At 47.4% G+C, this 17,594-nt stretch overlaps 1 protein-coding gene across 1 annotated transcript in view; it reads right to left on the reverse strand.

Moving 5' to 3' along the window:
* The window catches only part of DNAJC16 (DnaJ heat shock protein family (Hsp40) member C16), a 60,949-nt gene that overhangs the window by 25,094 nt on the left and 18,261 nt on the right, over positions 1 to 17,594 (reverse strand). Inside the window, 2 exon segments of the mRNA XM_027770617.1 lie at positions 1,306 to 1,359; positions 1,361 to 1,491. Coding sequence (XP_027626418.1) covers positions 1,306 to 1,359; positions 1,361 to 1,491 — 185 coding nt within the window.

Genomic DNA, 17,594 nt, shown 5'->3' on the forward strand with positions numbered 1-17,594 from the left:
GAGACTTGAACCATGGTCGGCCATGTGGGAGTCCAGGGCCCTTAACCACCATGCCACTTGCCAGCCCCTTTCTTCTATAGATTCAATCATTAAATAACCACATGTAGTTTTTTTAATTGCCAGAAGGGTGTGTGCTCACCAGTGTGGGGTGAGAAGAGAGAAAGCCCTTCGTAACGGGTGTGGCCATGCTGCAGTCTTTTTTCCCTCCAACTCTCCTCTCTCCTTTCTGTCAGGACTTTGGGCATGCACATACATGCTCCTGGAGTGTTTTCCCAGTCAGGATTTGAACCATGGTCAGCCATGTGGGATCCAGCTTCCTTAATTTGCTAGGCTACAAGGCCAGCCCCCAAGTATAATTTAACTATTGGGTTGTCGGAAAAGCCATGATGCACTTTTTAATAGAAAAACAAAGAAAAATACAACATGAGTTTTCTGATGACCCAATAGAATATTTTCATAAAACAAATATCCTCACACAAACAAATTCATGAACCTTAAAGAAATCCTTCATTTCCATGTGACTCAATTTTTTTGTTTAAAAGACAGTCCCTGTTGGGGCCAGCAGATGGTGTAATTGTCACGTCACTAGACTCCCATGTAGTAGACTGTGGTTCAAGTCCTGGAACCTGCAGCATAAAACTCATTCTGGGTGTGTGTGTGTGCATGGCCAAAATACAGAGAGGGGAAAGGACTGCAGCGTGTCGAACCTCCCTGGGGAGGTGATATCTCGCTTTCTGTCTCTTTCCACCAAGCTCACGTGCCATAGAGCAAAAATGGGGGGGAAAAAAAAAAAGAGGGGCCAGCAGGTGGCACAGTGCTTAAGGCACTGGACTCCCACATGGCCAACCGTGGTTTGCGTCCTGGACCAGGTGGCTTGCTTTCTCACCCTTTCTCTCTCCCCTTCTGTCTCTGGTCAAACTGAATAATAATAATAATAATAAATTATCCTAAGAAAGAAAGAAGGAAAAAAAGAAAGAAAGAAAGAAGGAAGGAAAGAGAGAGAAAGAAAGCAAGCAGTCCCTACTGTTTCAGATTCAGAGTCCTATGACAGTGTAAAATCTGCCAGATGGTTATAAGCAGGAATACATTCTGTCAGTCTCAGTAGTTTCTTTGTGTCAATTTTTTCTTACAGATTTCATTTAAATAACTTAGTTTGAGTAATCAATTAATTCATTGATGTGTCTTGTCCTGCTCAAAATGAAACTCAGCTCTGAGGTGACCACAGATGAAGTTCTGGGCAATGAGCAGGCCCTGGCACCTCTTTGACCCTGGTACTTCTCAGTCACGTTCTTGACAGGTACTTACTTTCTCCACCAAGTTCCCTGGAAGAAGACTTTCCACAAATTGTCGTAGGTTCTCAACGAACGATGGCATTGTGGAAGAAGGAGACTTTCCCATTTATGATTCCCAGGATAGAGGGTGTGCTGTGTGCTCCCAGGTGATGGGCCAGGCGACGCTCGTACCCAGCATGGACCACACCGATGCCTACACCTGAAAAGTACGGGAGACCTACATGAAGCTCTTCTGTGGCCCCACGGCAGCTGAAGGAATGGCAATAGGTACTTTCTGGTGGGAAATTGCAACCCTGACCTAGTAGGAGGGACTATCTCTCCAAATGGACCATCCAGTATCCTGTCACTGCTGGATTCTAGATTGGTTCAGTTTTTCTGTAGGGTGATCTGACAGTCTTCAAGAAAAGTTACAAACCTTTATATTTCCCAGTCTGTTGTTTTTTTATTTTTAATTTTCTTGTTAGGTTTTTGCCAGAGGACATGTGAGAAATTACCCATTAGGGAGGATGGCCAAGCCATAATCCTTTCTCCTCCACTGTCCTCTTAGGATTTGAGACATGCATGCACATACACCTGGCATGATTTTGAAGCCACCGGGAACTTGAACTGTGGCCAGTCATGTAGGAGTCCAGCACTTTAACCACCACTCCACCTGATGGTCCCCTATCCTGTTATTTCTAATTTGGGGAATAAACCATGAGGAAATACCTCAAAAGAAAAAGAGAGCAAACTATATATATAATGCTCCTATTCATAAAAACCCCCAAAACCTTGAACAACCTGAGTCTAAAAACTTGGCAATGGTTGAAAAGGAAACTATCGGGGCCAACAGGTATGCTAGTTAGGATGCTGGATTCCCACGTGACTGACTGTGGTTCATATCCTGGACCTGGTGGCTTGCTCTCTCACTTTCCTCCTTCCTCTCTATCTCTCATGACTATAGCAAGTTAAAAAAAATGAAAAAAACTAAAATTTCAAATTCTTTTTTTTTTTTAATAGAGGTTTTTGCTATAGGGCGTGTGCGCTCGCCAGACAGACAGAGACAGACAGAGAGACAGAAAGCGAGAAATCACCCCCCCAAGGGGGATGCTCACACCGCAATCCCCTCTCCTCCATTCTCCTCTCAGGATCTTGGGCACGCATGCACATGCGCCCGGCGTGATAAGCCACTGGATCCGGGATGCGAACCGCGGTCAACTACGTGGGAGTCCAGCGACATAGCCATTACGCTAACTGCTGGTCCCAAAATTTCAAATTCTTAAAAGGTAAAAAAAAAAGGAAAAGGAAACTACCATCCTTGGGAACACGTCTACCGTTCATATAAATTATAAAGCTATAAGAAAACACAGACTTGGGACTGGAAGATGGTGGTGGTGGTTGAGGTGCTGGACTCCCACATGGCTGACTACGGTTCAAGTTCTAGATCTAATGGCTTGCTTTCTCACTTTCCCTCCTTCTCACTCTCTCTCTCTGTCTCTTTCTAGACAGATAAAAAATACTAATGTTAAATAAAATTAAATAAATAATTCTTAAAAATAAAAAAAGAAAATACAGGGGCCACCAGGTGGCATTGTGGTTAAAGGCACTAGACTCCCACATGACCAACTGTTGTTCGAGTCCTGGACCTGGCAGCTTGTTTTCTCACTCCCCCTCCTTCTCTCTCACTCTGGTCAAATATAAATGAATGAATGAATAAATAAATGTTAAATAAAAATAATTCTTAAAAAAAAAAAAGACTCAAAAAAGGAAGAAATTAAAATCACTGGGGCTGGCAGATGGTGTGGTAGTTAAGGGTGCTGGACTTCCACATGGCTGATAGCAGTTTGAGTCCTGGAAATGGCAGCTTGCTTTCTTGCTTTTCCTTTCTCTCTACCTCTATCTTTTACTCTGTCCCTCTTTGGCCAAATTAAAATAAACAAACAAATAAAGTTAAATAAAAAATAATTCTTTAAAAAATGAAAATCACTGCTGGACCAGCAGTTAGCGTAATGGCTATGTCACTGTACTCCCACCTAGTTGACCGCGGTTCGCGTCCCTGACCCGGTGGCTTAAAACTCACGCCAGACACATATGCGTGCATGCCCAAGATCCCAAAAGGAGAATGGAGGAGAAGGGATTGCAGTGTGGCCATCCCCTCTAGGGGGGTGATTTCTCGCTTTCTGTCTCTCTGTCTCTCTCTGTCTGTTTGGCGAGCGCACGCGCCCTATAGCAAAAACCTCTCAAAAAAAAAATTAAAATCACTGGGACAAGCAGATGGCGTAATGGCTATGTTGCTGGACTCCCAGTAGTCGACTGCAGTTCGAGTCCCAGACCTGTTGGCTTAAACTCACGCCGAGCGCATGTGCGTGTGTGCCCAAGATCCCATGAAGAGAATGGAGGAGAAGGGATTGCGGCATGGCCATCCCCCCCCCGGGGTTCTGCTAACCTTCTCTCTCTCTCTGTTTATCCGGCAAGCACAAGCGCCCTATAGCAAAAATCTCTCCAAAAAAAAAAAATCACTATAAAAATAATATCCCATATGATCACTATTAATATTTTGGTAAGTATCTGCTTGTTCTTTTCCTTACACAAATATGTGTTTGCGTGTGTATGATGTATACACACACATAAATTAAAATGGTATCATATGATACTTATTTCACTTAATACTTGAATAACCTTTCTAGTTTTTTTTTTTTTTTTTTTTTTGCTAGAAGGCACATGCACTCACCAGAGAAACAGAGAGGGACATGGGAAAGCACGCCCTCCCATGCAGAATGGCTATGCTGCAATCTCTCCTCCTCCATCCCTTCACCCATTTGGGATGTTGAGCACACTTTCACAAGCACCCAGAGTGTTTATCGAGGTGCCAACTCCAGGCTCCAACTGTGAGTTTGGTTATGTGGGATCCGGCTGCCTTATCCAACAGGCTATGGAGCTGGCCCTCTTGTTCTTTTTAAAAATAACTTATTTTAGGACGAGCAGGTGGCGTGGCAGCTAAAGTGCCAGATTTCTACATGGCTTTCTGTAGTTTGGTTCCTGAACCTGGAAGCTTGAAAATCACAACAAATAAATAAATAAATAAATAAATAACTTTGTATAGAGATTTTTGCTACAGGGCATGTGCGTTCACCAGAGAAAGACAGAGACAGAATGTGAGAACAACCCCTGTCCCATGAGATGGCCATGCCGCAATCACTTCTCCATGTTCCTCTTGGGATCTTGGGCATGCATGCACACGTGCCCTGTGTGAGTTTCAAGTCACTGGGTCTGGCACTTGAACTGTGGTTGACTATGTGGGAGTCCAGCTATGTAACCATCATGCCACCTGCTGATCCCATAAATAAATAAGTGTTTTTGAAAAAAAAAATAGAAAATTATGTCAGGCATATATGTGTGCAGGCCCAAAATCCTAGGAGGAAAATGGAGGAGAAGGGATTGTGGTGTGGCCATCCTCCCGGGGCTGACTTCTCACTTTTCCACTCTTTGTCTTTCTCTGTCTTTCTCCATAGAGTACACATACTCTATGGCAACAAACAAACAAACAAACACAAAGAAATTAGCTTTCTTTCTTTCTTCCATGAGAGAGAAGCGAGTACTCCGGGCAGTCTTGATCAACGCCCATCCTTCCCTGCCTCCTGGCCAGGATGACAGGAACACCAGGCTTTCCGAGGTTCAAGTGGACCCGGGATCTGGCCTGGGCCTCCCGTGCTGCCCTAATATCCCGGAGTGGTGCCTGAGTGCCTGCACCACTGAGGCTGAGCCTCTTTTCTTATCCTGCCATTTAACCAGTACTTACGGAGGATCTCTTCTAACACCGGACACGCATCCTGTACTAACAGCCAACAGACATTTCCTCTTGGATGCGGAAGAGCCCTCTCTAGCTTAGCATTTCCCCAAACTCCTGACCTCGTCCCACAACTTACTCTACCGTCTTGGCCATTCCAGTTGAAGCCAATTACTCAGGCCAAAAATCCTGAGAGGCATCTTTGATCTCTCTCGTCGTCGTAGTCTCTTGCACACCACATCCAATCTAACAGGAAGTCCTTTGGCTTTTTCCACAACAGGCCTACAATTTGGCTGTTTTCACCACTTCCACTACACTCTCCTCTCTGAGCCATCATCCCTCTCTTGCCTGGGTTGTTATAATGACCTATTACGTGGTCTCCTCGCTTCTCTTCCTCTCTGACAGTCTATTCCACTCCCTCCTTCCATTATTTTTATGAGGGAGAGAGGAAGGGGGAGAGGGGGAAGAGGGAGGGAGAAGGAGAGAGAGAGAGGGAGAGAGAGAGAGCGCGAGCACACGAGAGCACATGAACGTCTGCAACACTCCTGGGAGGGGAAGATGGGGAAGGGGGAGGGAGAAGGAGAGAGAGAGAGAGAGAGGGAGAGAGAGAGAGAGAGCGCGAGCACACGAGAGCACATGAACGTCTGCAACACTCCTGACCGGGTCTTGCCATGTGGAGATCCACCCTCCCATCAGTCCCCAGCCAGCCAGGACCAAGGAGAGCGCTGCCACACCAGTCCTGCCTAGGCTGGGCTGGGCACTGAACCCAGGCCTCTGGTGCCACTGTGTGGCAGCGCTCTCCTGCCTGTGCCACTGTAGCTGGGCCCTGACAGACTACTCATAACACAGTAGTTACTCTGTTCCTTCTAAAACATCAAAACAGATCATGTCACTACTCTGCCAAACCATGAAGACTTCTCTGTATAACTGGGAATGGAATCCACAAACCTCACAAAAGCCAGTAAGACCTTTCATAATCTGGTCCCTGGGCCCCCTCTGCCTCCCGTACTCCCCTCACTCAGCCTGCTCCAGTCTCCAGAGACCCTGCTGTTCTTTGAACATACTGGCTGGCTCCTGCCTCAGGCCTCAGCGCTGGTGTTCCTTCTGCCTGGAGTGTGTAAGTATCTCCCTGGTGGCTGCAGAGCTGCCTCCTTTACCAGCTTCGAGTCCTTCTCGACGAGGCCTACCTCAATGTCATATTTAAAAATGTACTCCAGGGGACCAGCAGATGGTGTAATGGCTGCATCGCTGGACTCTGCTGTTCGAGTCAGATCCAGCGGCTTAAACTCATGCCAGGCGCGTATATGTGCGCTCCGAGAATCCCGAGAGGAGAATGGAGGAGAAGGGATTGCAGTGTGGCCATCCTCCGGGGCGGCGGCCCTCCTCCGGGGGGGGGGGGGGGTGATTTTTCTATTTCTGTCTCTTTGTCTCTCTCTCTCTGCTGAGTATACCTGGCCTATAGCAAAAATCTCTCTAAGCAAAAAAATAAAAAAGAAAAAAAGGCACTCCAGACGCAGAGCCCCTGCGACCTGTTTGCTTCTTTTTCCACAGTGTTCACTGTCTTCTAACATGCCACACACGTGCCTCTCTGTCGATTGCTTATCGTCTGTTTTCAAGAACGGAAGCCTTGTGAAGGCAGGGATCTGTTTCCCTCACTGATGCGTCCCCAGTACCGGAACAGGGCTTGGTACGCAGGAGGTGCTGGCCCAGACTGGGCCATGGACCTATTTAACCTGTTTGACTCTTTACCGCTGCACGCTGTAGCTGGGTGAGAGACGAGGGAAGCAAACCGCTCCTCCTGCTCTCACATGCACACACTCAGCACACTTCACTTCGAGCACCAGGTACGTGGGAGCTTCCCCTGTATGCCAGGAATTCTCCAGCAGACCCCACTGGAAAGGGGGATTCTTTTTTTTTTTTTTTAAGAGATTTTTGCTGTAGGATGCGTGTGCTCGCCAGAGAGCCAGAAAGGGAGAATCACCCCCTAGGGAGAACGAGAATGGTCACATTACAATCCCTTCCCCTCTATTCTCCTCTCGGAACTTTGGGCACACATACACACACCTGGCCTGAGTTTTAAAATGCTGGGTCCAGGACTCAAACCATGGTTGACCATGTGGGAGTCCAGTGATGTAACCATTATGCCATCTGCTGAGCCCAGGAGGGGGCTTCCTTTTTTTTTTTTTTTTTTGGGAGAGATTTTCACTGTAGGGCGCGTGCGCTCGCCAGATAGACAGAGAGAGACATAGAGACAGAAAGCGAGAAATCACCCCCCAGGGGGGATGGTCATGCCGCAATCCCTTCTCCTCCATTCTCCTCTCGGGATCTTGGGCATGCACGCACACGCGCCCGGCGTGAGTTTTAAGCCACCGGGTCCGGGACACAAACCGCGGTCGACTACGTGGGAGTCCAGCGACATAGCCATTACGCTAACTGCTGGTTCCCGAGGGGGCTTCTTATAACTGAATTCTTTCACTATCTACTTGAAGATAGCACCAGCTTGCACAGGGTAAGGGCTCAGTCCCACAGACTGCTCTTCCTTCAGATGCCAGTTACAAGTGTCCGCAGCGACCTATACTGACCAAGCGGAGACTGACCGAGGGTTACCAAGACCTTTCTTGGGTCTGAGTACTTTGGGAGAGTGGCTGGTAGAACTCAGGGAAACACTATTTACATATACTCATTTACGATAGTGGCCATTACGGAGACAGGACACAGATGAGCAGCAGAGGGAACAGATGCACAGGGCAAAGCATGTGAGGGGGTGCGGAGCTCCAGGCCCTCTCGGGGCATGTCACCTCCAGGTGCGTGTTCAGCAACACAGACGCTCTCGAACCTAACAGTCAGGGATTTGTAACAGAAGTTCCATCATGTAGGCATCATCGATTAGTGGCCCAATTTCTGCCCCCTCCCCTTCCCTGGCTGAGAGTTCCACCACCCTGGGGTGGGGCTGAACATCCCAAGCTCCTAATGACTGCACGGCCTTTCTAGTGACCAGCTTACATCCAGGAGTTCAGCAAAGACGGGCCTGTCAGAACAAAAGACACTCCTTACCAGGAGACACCATGTGATGAGGCACTCTGTGCCAGCCGCCAGGGCCAGAGACCAAGGATCAGAACAAAGGTTCTCTCAGCACTCTCACCACTCAGGAAATCAAAAGGGTTTGCTTTCATAAAGACTTGTTTGAGATTTTTCTATAGGGCATGTGTGCTTGCTAGAGGCAGAAAGCGAGAATTCACCCCCCCAGGGGGCACGGACACGCCACAATCCCTTCTGCTCCATTCTCCTCTCGGGATCTTGTGCACGCATCCACATGTGCTCAGCTTGACTTTCAAGCCTCTGGGTCTGGGACTAGAACCGCGGTTGGCCATATGAGAGTCCAGCTATATATCCACTACTGCTGGTCCCAATCATGGTTTTAAACTCTGTGACAAGAACTGGGACTGAACCTCAAAACAGATACACTTCTGATTATAAGTCAGGATACCAAAGTTGCTTCTGGACTTTACTATGATAAAGAATGCTTTGATACATGCTCTTGCCCATCTTTGTACACATATCTTTGTGTGCTTGTGTATTTCCTAATTAGTAAATTCCTAAAATGAAATTGCTGAGTAATGACAGGAATCCCAAACTAAAAGCTTTAAAACTGCTGAGCAGGCTAAACTACCTGCAGACTACCTCCACGGGATGTCCCAAGGACAAGCAAGGAGGAACATAACAGAGTCCCTTCCCTTCATGTTACAGACACAGGTTCTGATCCCTGGTGCCCGTGGGCATGCCCAGCCGGGCTGGGACAGGGGGTCGCAGCATGGTGAGTCCCTGTCGAGGGTGCTTCTCATCCTCATCCCCTTCCTGCATGCACATGTGCATGTGCTATCACAAATCAAATAAATTCACATTAGGTGAAGAAAAGGGGTTAAGTGAGTTATCTCGGATTGCAGAGCTGATACAACTGCGGAATAAGAATCCAAACCGGGGGGCCAGCACGTGGCATAGTGGTTAAGGCACCGGACTCGCAAATGGATGACTGCAATTGGAGTCCCAGATGGGGGGCTTGAAATCCGGGGCCAGTAGGTGGCATGGTGGTTAAGGCGCTGGATACTCCCATATGGCCAACCACGGTGCGAGTACTGGACCTAGTGCCTTGCTTTCTCACTTTCCCTCTCTCTGGTCAAATTAAAATAAGTGAATGAATAAATAAAATTAAATAAATAATTCTTTAAAAAAGAAAGAAAGGAAGGAAGAAAGAAATCCATGCCAGGTGCATATGCATGCCCAAAATCCCAAGAGGAGAATGGAGGAGAAGGGATTGTGATGTGGTCACCCTCCCGGGGGGATGATTTCTCACTCTCCCTTCCTTCTCTCTCCCTCTCTCTGGTGAGTGCACATGCCCTATGGCAAAAACCTTAAAAAAAAAAAAAAAGGATCCAAACTGGATGGTCTAGAGCTAAGTCTAGTACACCGATGAGTACCACAACACGGTATTCACAACGACTGTGGGGGCCGGCCCTGTAGCACAGCAGTTAAGTGCTGTGTGTAGAAGGTTGGAATTCACATGGCCAGCTGTGGTTTGAATCCTGGCCGTGGCAACTTGAAAAACATGTCACACTCCTGTGCGAGTGTGTGCCCATGATCATCCTGACAGAGTGAGAAATGGAGGAAGGACTGTGGTGTGACCACACACCACGAGGGGGCGTACTTTCTCCCTCTCCTTCTTTCTCTCTCTGGTGAGGACACATGCCATCTGGCAACTGAAAAAATACAAAAGACAAAAAACTATGGAACATCAGTGAGTGGAAGTGCTTGAGGAATTACGACTAGAGGAGGAACAAGGATATAGCAAGCACGGAGAGAGTTGCTCTTAAATAAGGGGGCAGGCCACGCAGCAAATGCCCGAGGGTGGGATGACCATTGCTGAAGCCCTCGTGTCAGCTACCAGGCCTAGAGCATTAGACGTGTCGGCCCTTTTCAAACTCACAGCGCCCTGCGTGGTAGGTCCCGTTATTTTCAAGGATGAAGAAACTGGTGCCGGGAGAGGCTGGCAGCACGGTGAGTGTGAGGAGGAAGCAAGATCTGTGCCCAGCCCCCACCGCAGGCCAAGTCCAGAGTCTTCCCTCCCTCTATGCACTCAGCAATCACACGTTAGGAATCTGCTCAAAGTAAAGTAAGACCACTCCCACCCTGGGCTCTGAACACTGAGGGGGTCAATTTCCTTATTTTCTCTCTTTTATTTGCGATAGGGCACATGCGCTCACCAGAGACGAAGAGGAAAGTGAGAAAGCTCGCTCCAGTGGGGAGGACCATACCACAATCCCTTCTCTATTTCCCGCTTGGGATCTTGGGCACACACACGTGCCTGGGGTGTTTTTCAAGCTGCTGGATCTGGGTCTAAACTACGTCATCAGCCATGTGGGATCTGGCCACCTTAGCCACCACACTACCGGCTGGCCTGGGATGGACTCTCAGAGATGGACTTGCCCTAAACGACCTCACCAGGGATTGGAATGGCACACGGGGCAGGTGCCAGTGTATTTACTGACTCCAGCGGACATGCCTTTCTGGTAACGGCCTTGTTCAGGGTACCTTCCACCAGACGAGGGCACACAGGCACCTGAGTTAGTGACTGGAATGATGGCTGGTGGGCCTGAGCAGGACAAGTGGACAGCAAAGGACAAAGAGAGCTCTCCTGAACCTTCCGTGCACTCTGCCCCTCCCCGGTTCTCTCCGCGACGTGTCCTCTCACCACCTGCAGCTGCCTTCCCAGCTGGCCCCTCCCCTGCCCAGTCTCAAACGGCAGCTCCTCACCCTGGCACCCAGGCCCTCCTGTGCTCTATCAGCACCCACCACGTGACCAGCACGGTGTGTGTGTCCCCCTCACTAGGATATGAGCTCCACGAGGGCAGGGGTTTTACGCTATTTCATTTACCGCTGTATCCCTGGTACTGAGGACCGCGCTTAGCACTTAGTTGGCACTCTTTTTTTTTAAGCTTATTTATTTCTTCTATGAGAGACAGAAAGCGAGAGGGCCAAGGGCTCCCAACAGGGTCTTCATGCCTCAACTGGACCCCAGCCTCAGCCAGACCGGACCATGGACAGGCATGTGTGCCCGGGTCTACTGGGAGGCTCTGGGACACAAGCCTGGGACCCTCTTAGGTGGATCCAGCATTGCAGTCGTGTTATTGCTGTGCTGTCTGGTTCTAGAGCCCAATTACTGATGAAAAAACAAACGAATCAAAGTATTTGAAGTCACATCTAAGTTCAAATCCCAGGCCTGCTACCCACTAGCTGTGTAATCTTAAACGAAGCACTGTACCTCTCCAAGCCTCAGTTCCCTCATTTGTAAGATGGAGGTAAATTGTGACAATTAAATGACATACTACGAAAAAGAACCTAATGCGGGACCTGGAAGATAGTAGGTGCCTAATGAATTACAGGTATTATTATTCTCTCATCCTGACAGTGGTGAATTCTGATTCAGTCTACTTCTCACTGGGTGGGGTTTTATCCTCGATGGATTCAGTATCTTTCTTGAGCAGAGTGGAGTAAATTGTCAAACTTTCACTTTGCTTGTCCTCTTTCCCCCTCTTTTTCCTAGGTTCCCCCAATAGAGCTTTTTTCCAGATAAAGTAGAACACAAGCAATTACATTTCATCTTGTACTTTAAATGAGTTTTGAATTCTCAGGATAGCATACAGCAGCTGCATTAAATGCAGGCATTTCCAAATCTACGCAGGCTGTGTTCTTGGGCCCCTTCTATAAAGAACTTCGATTCTCACTAGCATAATCCTATTCCTAACTCTGGCAGCATCTTACTTCTCATCTATATATCGGCTAGTGTAAGGATTAATACAAATGATAAATATTCGGCATTGAAGTTTGTAGTGGGGCTGGCAAGTAGCAGTGGTTAAGGCACTGGACGCCCATATGGCTGACCACAGTTCGAATCCCAGACCTGGTGACTTGCTTTCTCATTTTCTCTTTCACTTTCTCTCTGTTCAAATTAAATAACAACAAATAATAATAATAAAATAAATAATTCTAAAAAAAATTAGAAAAAAAGAAATTTGTGGTATTTTTCTTCTTGAAAAGGCATTTTAAAAGTATAAGAAGTCTGGGCCAGCTTCACAGCCTGTTGGTTAAGACAGTGGGGATCTCACATGGCCAACCACAGGATTTGAGTCCCAGGAGACTTGAGAAACACACCAGCCATATGTGCGTGTATGCCCAAAATCCCAAAGGAAGGAGGGATAGAGGAGAAAGGAGAGAAAAAGCTGCCTCTCATGGAGGTTGCTTCCTCCCTCCCTGGTGAGTGCACATGCTCTCTCTCTCTCTCTCTCTTTTTTTGAGATGTTTTTGCTAGAGGGCACATGCGTTCGCCAGAAAGACAGAGAGAACCAGAGAGACATAAAGTGAGAAATCATCTCCTGGGGGTATGGCCACACCGCAATCCCTTCTCCTCCATTCTCCTCTTGGGATCTTAGGCATGCATGCACACGCACCCGGCGTGAGTTTAAGCCACTGGGTCTGGGACTGGAATCATGGTCGACTACATGGGAGTCCAGAGACATAGCCATTACACCAACTGCTAGTCCCGAGTGCACGCACTCTCTACTGTGTCCAACATCTTCTTAAGTCTAGATTTAACATCCCCACCTGCTGATCCAAGCTGAGAAGGAATAGTAAGAACAGTTGGCTTCACTGTGTTCTCCCGGAGACTCAGGCTGGGAAATACCATAATGAGTGGTAAAGACTCAGGCTTTCTGAGTCACAGTGAACAGCAGTTTCCACTGTCTCCTTTTTGGTCTTCAAATTCTCTATACTCAAAAGTTCAGGACTCATAAAACAAGCTCACGTGGCTAGGCCAATGCAAGTGAAGTTATTTACAATTTCTTTTTGTTTAATTTTTGTTTAGTTGGGTACAGGTCACATACACTGGCTGGAGGGGCAGAGGGGAAAGTGAGAAATCACCTCCCAGTGGGGATGACCATGTGCCAATCCCTTCTCCTCCACTTTCTTCTCTGGATTTTGGGCATGCGTGCATGTGCACCCAGAGTGGTTTTTTTAACAGAGATTTTTTGCTATAGGGCATGTGTGCTTGTTGAAAAGACAGAGACAGAAAGCAAGAAATCACCTCCCCCGGTGGGGATGGCCACACAGCAATCCATTCCTCTCTTGGGATTTTGGGTATGCATACACACTTGCCCGGTGTGAGTTCCAAGCCACCGCGCCCAGGACTTAAACCACAGTCAGCAACGTGGGAGTCTAGTGACGTAACCATCACGCCATCTGCTGGTCCCCTCAGGGTGTCTTTCAAGCTGCCAGGTCTGGTACTTGAATCACTCATTCAGTCATGAGAAATCCAGCTGCCTTAACCACCACAAATATATTTTAAAAATTCCTGATAGAGAATGCATGAGAGTGAGAGCGAGGAGGAGAGAGAGAGAGAAACACCTTCCACAGAGCCTGGCCGTGCTACATCCCCTGCTCCAGTGCTCTAGTTCCTCAGGCCCTGGGCACAGGTGTGTACGTGCCCGGTGTTTTCAGAATAATTGGGCTGGGACCGGAATGGGTCTGAGGTCTTGAACCATGGTCAGCATGTGTCTTCCAGCTCTGCAGCTCACTATGCTGCTACTGCGGAGCAAATTTAAAAGAAGCAAATTTAAAAGCATATGTGACTTCTTTCAGAAACATTTGATTTTTTTTTTTTTTTTTAAGACAGATTTTTGCTACAGGGTATGTGTGCTCGCCAGAGAGACAGAAAGTGAGAAATCACCTCCCAGCGGGGATGGCCATGCTACAATCCCTTCTCCTTCATTCTCCTCTCAGGGCTGGCCTGAGTTTTAAGTTGCTGGGCCTGGGACTTGCACTGTGGTCGACTAAGTGGGAGTACAGCCATGGAATCATTACGCTATCTGCTGGTCCTGAAACATTTGAGTTTTATAAAGTGCATTTGTTTTGAGATCAGCAGGTGACCTAATGTTTATGTTGCTGGACTCCCACATGGCCAACCGCAGTTTGAGTCCTCAATCTGGCAGCTCATATGTGTGGTCAAAATCCCAAGAGGAGATTTTTCTTTGTCTCCAGAGAGCATACATGCCCTGTAGCAAAAATCTCTTTAAAAAAAAAAAAAAAAAGTTTATTTATTTCTTCCACGAGTGAGAAAGACAGAGTAAGAGAAAGAGAGACAGTAGTCCCAGAAGGCTTTTGATGCCACAATCCACCCCTAGCCTCACGCAGCCCTGGTTCATGGGTACCCATGTGCTTAGGGAGGTCTCTACATGAACCCACAACCTCCCCAGGTGGGTCAGCCTTGCAGAGCTTTGGCTTTACTGCTGCACCACTGTCCGGCCCCTTATCTGATTTTTGTATGGGTCAATGATTCTGGCTAATCTGCACATCCTGGAGAATTAAAAGCAATAGCCTGTCTCCTCTTTTTGAGGCTGCAAAAGGAACTTCTTTCTGTATAGTACTAAATATCTCTGTCACACTGGTACTGTAAGGTGCCGAGTTACACTTGCCATCACTGTGCAAACTTAAAAACACTGTGGCCAGCCCATGGTTTGGTGGTTAAGACAGATGGATCCCAGGTGGCTGGCTGCATGGTTTGAGTCCCAGACCTGGTGGTTTGAAAAATGCACAGGGCATGTGTATGTACCCACTCAAAATCCTGAAAGGGGGGAGACATGGAGAAGGATTGGGGTGTGATCACTGTGAGAACACACACCCTGTGGCAACTTAAAAAAAAAAGCAAGCAAAACACGTATTGTATCTTTCAGGGAGAGATACAGGCACCTTCCCTCTCAGTAGCATAAGCACGTTTATTTTCCCTCAATCTCTGAGTATGCCTTGGTGCAGAGCCAACTATTGGGTTGTCAGGAAAGTCATAACACATTATGTGACATAAAAAAAAATCAGGAACACAGTTAAAGCACACACACAAAAAAGTATTTCACCAATAGCTAGGCAGACTCTACCTCGACAGTATGAAAGTGCTACCTACTTAGCAATTCCTAGAAAAAGGAATTCACGTATCTTTTTAAATAAGAAGCATGGCGAATCACCCAGATGGAGTTCTCTAAAATGATCACTGACTCCCCAGTGCTAGGCCTCCTGACACCCTGGTAGCTCTGCCTGACATCCCTGCAAGCACTGAGCATGCTGGGATCAGGTGCTCCTCTCTCTGCGAGGTACGCTCAGCCTGGTACAGATGGTGTTACTGCAGTGCCATGAGCTGGCCCCAGGATCTACCAATGTCTTTCTTTATTTTTTAAGAGAGATTTTTGTTATAGGGCATATGCACTTGCCAGAGAGACAGCGAGACAGAAAGAAAGAAGTCACCCCCGAGCCCCCCCCCCCCCCCCCCGGGGGGTATGGCACCTCAATCCATTATCCATTCTCCTCTCAGACTTTCACGCACACACACACACACCTGGCATGAGTTTCAAGTCACTGGTTTCAGGACTCAAACTGTGGTTGGCCATGTGGGAGTCCAGTGACATAACCGTTATGCCACCTGCTGATCCTGGATCTGCCAATTTCTGAGGCAGTGGAGCGCAGTGCTTGAGAGAGTTCAGCTCCAGGATCTATACTCCAACACTGCTGCTCATGAGTAGCAAGACCTTGAATTAGTTCCTTAACCTTTCTATGCCTCAATTTCCTCAACTATAAACTAGGGATAACAGGGGCCCGCAGGTAGTGTGGTGGTTAAGGGTGCTGGACTCCCACATGGCCAACCATGGTTCAAGTCCTGGACCTGGACTCTCTCTCTGATCAAATTGGAAAACAATAATAATAATAATAATAATAATAGTAATAATAAATAAAAGTTAAATAAGTTGCTATAAGGTACGTGCGCTCACCAGACAGAGACAGACAGACAGAGAGAAATCACCCCCCAGGGGGGATGGCCACGGCGCAATCCCTTCTCCTCCATTCTCCTCTCGGGATCTTGGGCACGCACGTACACGTGCCGGGCGTGAGTTTTAAGCCACCGGGTCCGGGACACGAACCGCGGTCGACTACGTGGGAGTCCCGCGACATAGCCATTACTGCTAACTGCTGTTCCCAATAATATTTTTTTTTTAAAAAAAGGAACAGGGGCTGGTGGATGGCATGGTGGTTGAAGGCACTGGATTCCCACATGGCTGACCTGGTTCGAGTCCTGGACCTGGACCTCGACCTGGAAGCTTGCTTTCTCCCTTCCCCCCTCTCTCTCTTTCTGTCTCTCTCTGGTCAAATGACAAAATAATAATAAAACATGGACATAAATAAATAAATAAATATATTTAAAAAGAAGGGATAAATATAGTCACTGTCTCTGTGTTGCATTGGGGAAAAAGATAATCCATACAGAACACCAGGACAATCCAAGGCAACTGAAATGCTCAATAGAAATTGCTTTTTGTTTTTTAGTTTTTGCTATAGGGTGTGTGTGCTCACCAGAGAAAGAGAGAAGAAAGTGACAAATCACCCCTTGTGGGGATGGCCATCCCACAATCCCTTCTTCTCCATTGTGCTCTTGGGATTTTGGGCATGCACGCACATATACGCAATGTGATTTCCAAGTCACCTGGTCAGGGACTCAAACCACACAGCCAGCTATGTGGGATTCAGTCACCTTAACATCTCTGCCACTTGCTAGCCTAGAAAGTACTATTATCCGCTAGGTAGTGGCGCAGAGGTAACACACAGCGTTCTGTGAGACTAACCTGTGCGGAAGGGCTCCAGCGCCATCTCTGAAAAATCCCCTTAGAACCCTGGATGCTTGCACACACATCATCTGGGGCTGGCTGAGACTGGGCTGGATTGCAGTGTCGGGGTTATCTCTGATTCGTGGAATAAATAACTAAACTTGAGAAATTATTACCGGGGGGCCAGCAGGTGGTGTGGTAGTTGGGGTGCTGGTCTCCCTCATGGCCGACCACTGCGTCCTAGATCTGGTGACTTGCTTTCTTACTTGCAGTCCTAGATCTGGTGATTTGGTTTCTTACTTGCCTTCTCTATTCCTCTACCTGTCTCTGGTGAGCACATGTACCCTATAGCAAATTTTAAAAAGTTAATTAATTAAATTAAATTAATAATTCTATAAAAGGAAACTATTATTGGGCCAGTAGGTGGAGTGGAGGTAAAGGCAGTTGAATCCCACATGGCCAAGTGTGCAGTGATGAAAAACATGTCAGACGTGCGTGCGTGAGTGCCCAAAATTCCAGGAGGAGAATGGAGAGAAGGGGTAAGGCATGGCCATTCCCCCTGGGGAGTGATTTCTCACTGTCCTTTTCTCTCTATCTCTGTCTCTCACTGGTGAGTGTATGTGCCCAGAGAAAATTTTAAAAACGAGTTATTACCTATCTGTTAGTGTCTAATACAATAATCAGTACATGAGAGATGATTGAGAGAGAAGTTCTAAATGAGCATAAGGAATGAATTCCTCACCGCCCTCTGCTTACTCCTTCAGCACGATGCTGTTCTATACTGGTAGATGTGAGGTTGGTGCTAGTCCCCTGCACGTATTTTCTCTCAACTGAATGGTGAGC

Source organism: Tupaia chinensis, unplaced genomic scaffold (genome assembly GCF_000334495.1).
Source record: "Tupaia chinensis unplaced genomic scaffold, TupChi_1.0 Scaffold000146_1, whole genome shotgun sequence".
Taxonomy (NCBI): domain Eukaryota; kingdom Metazoa; phylum Chordata; class Mammalia; order Scandentia; family Tupaiidae; genus Tupaia; species Tupaia belangeri.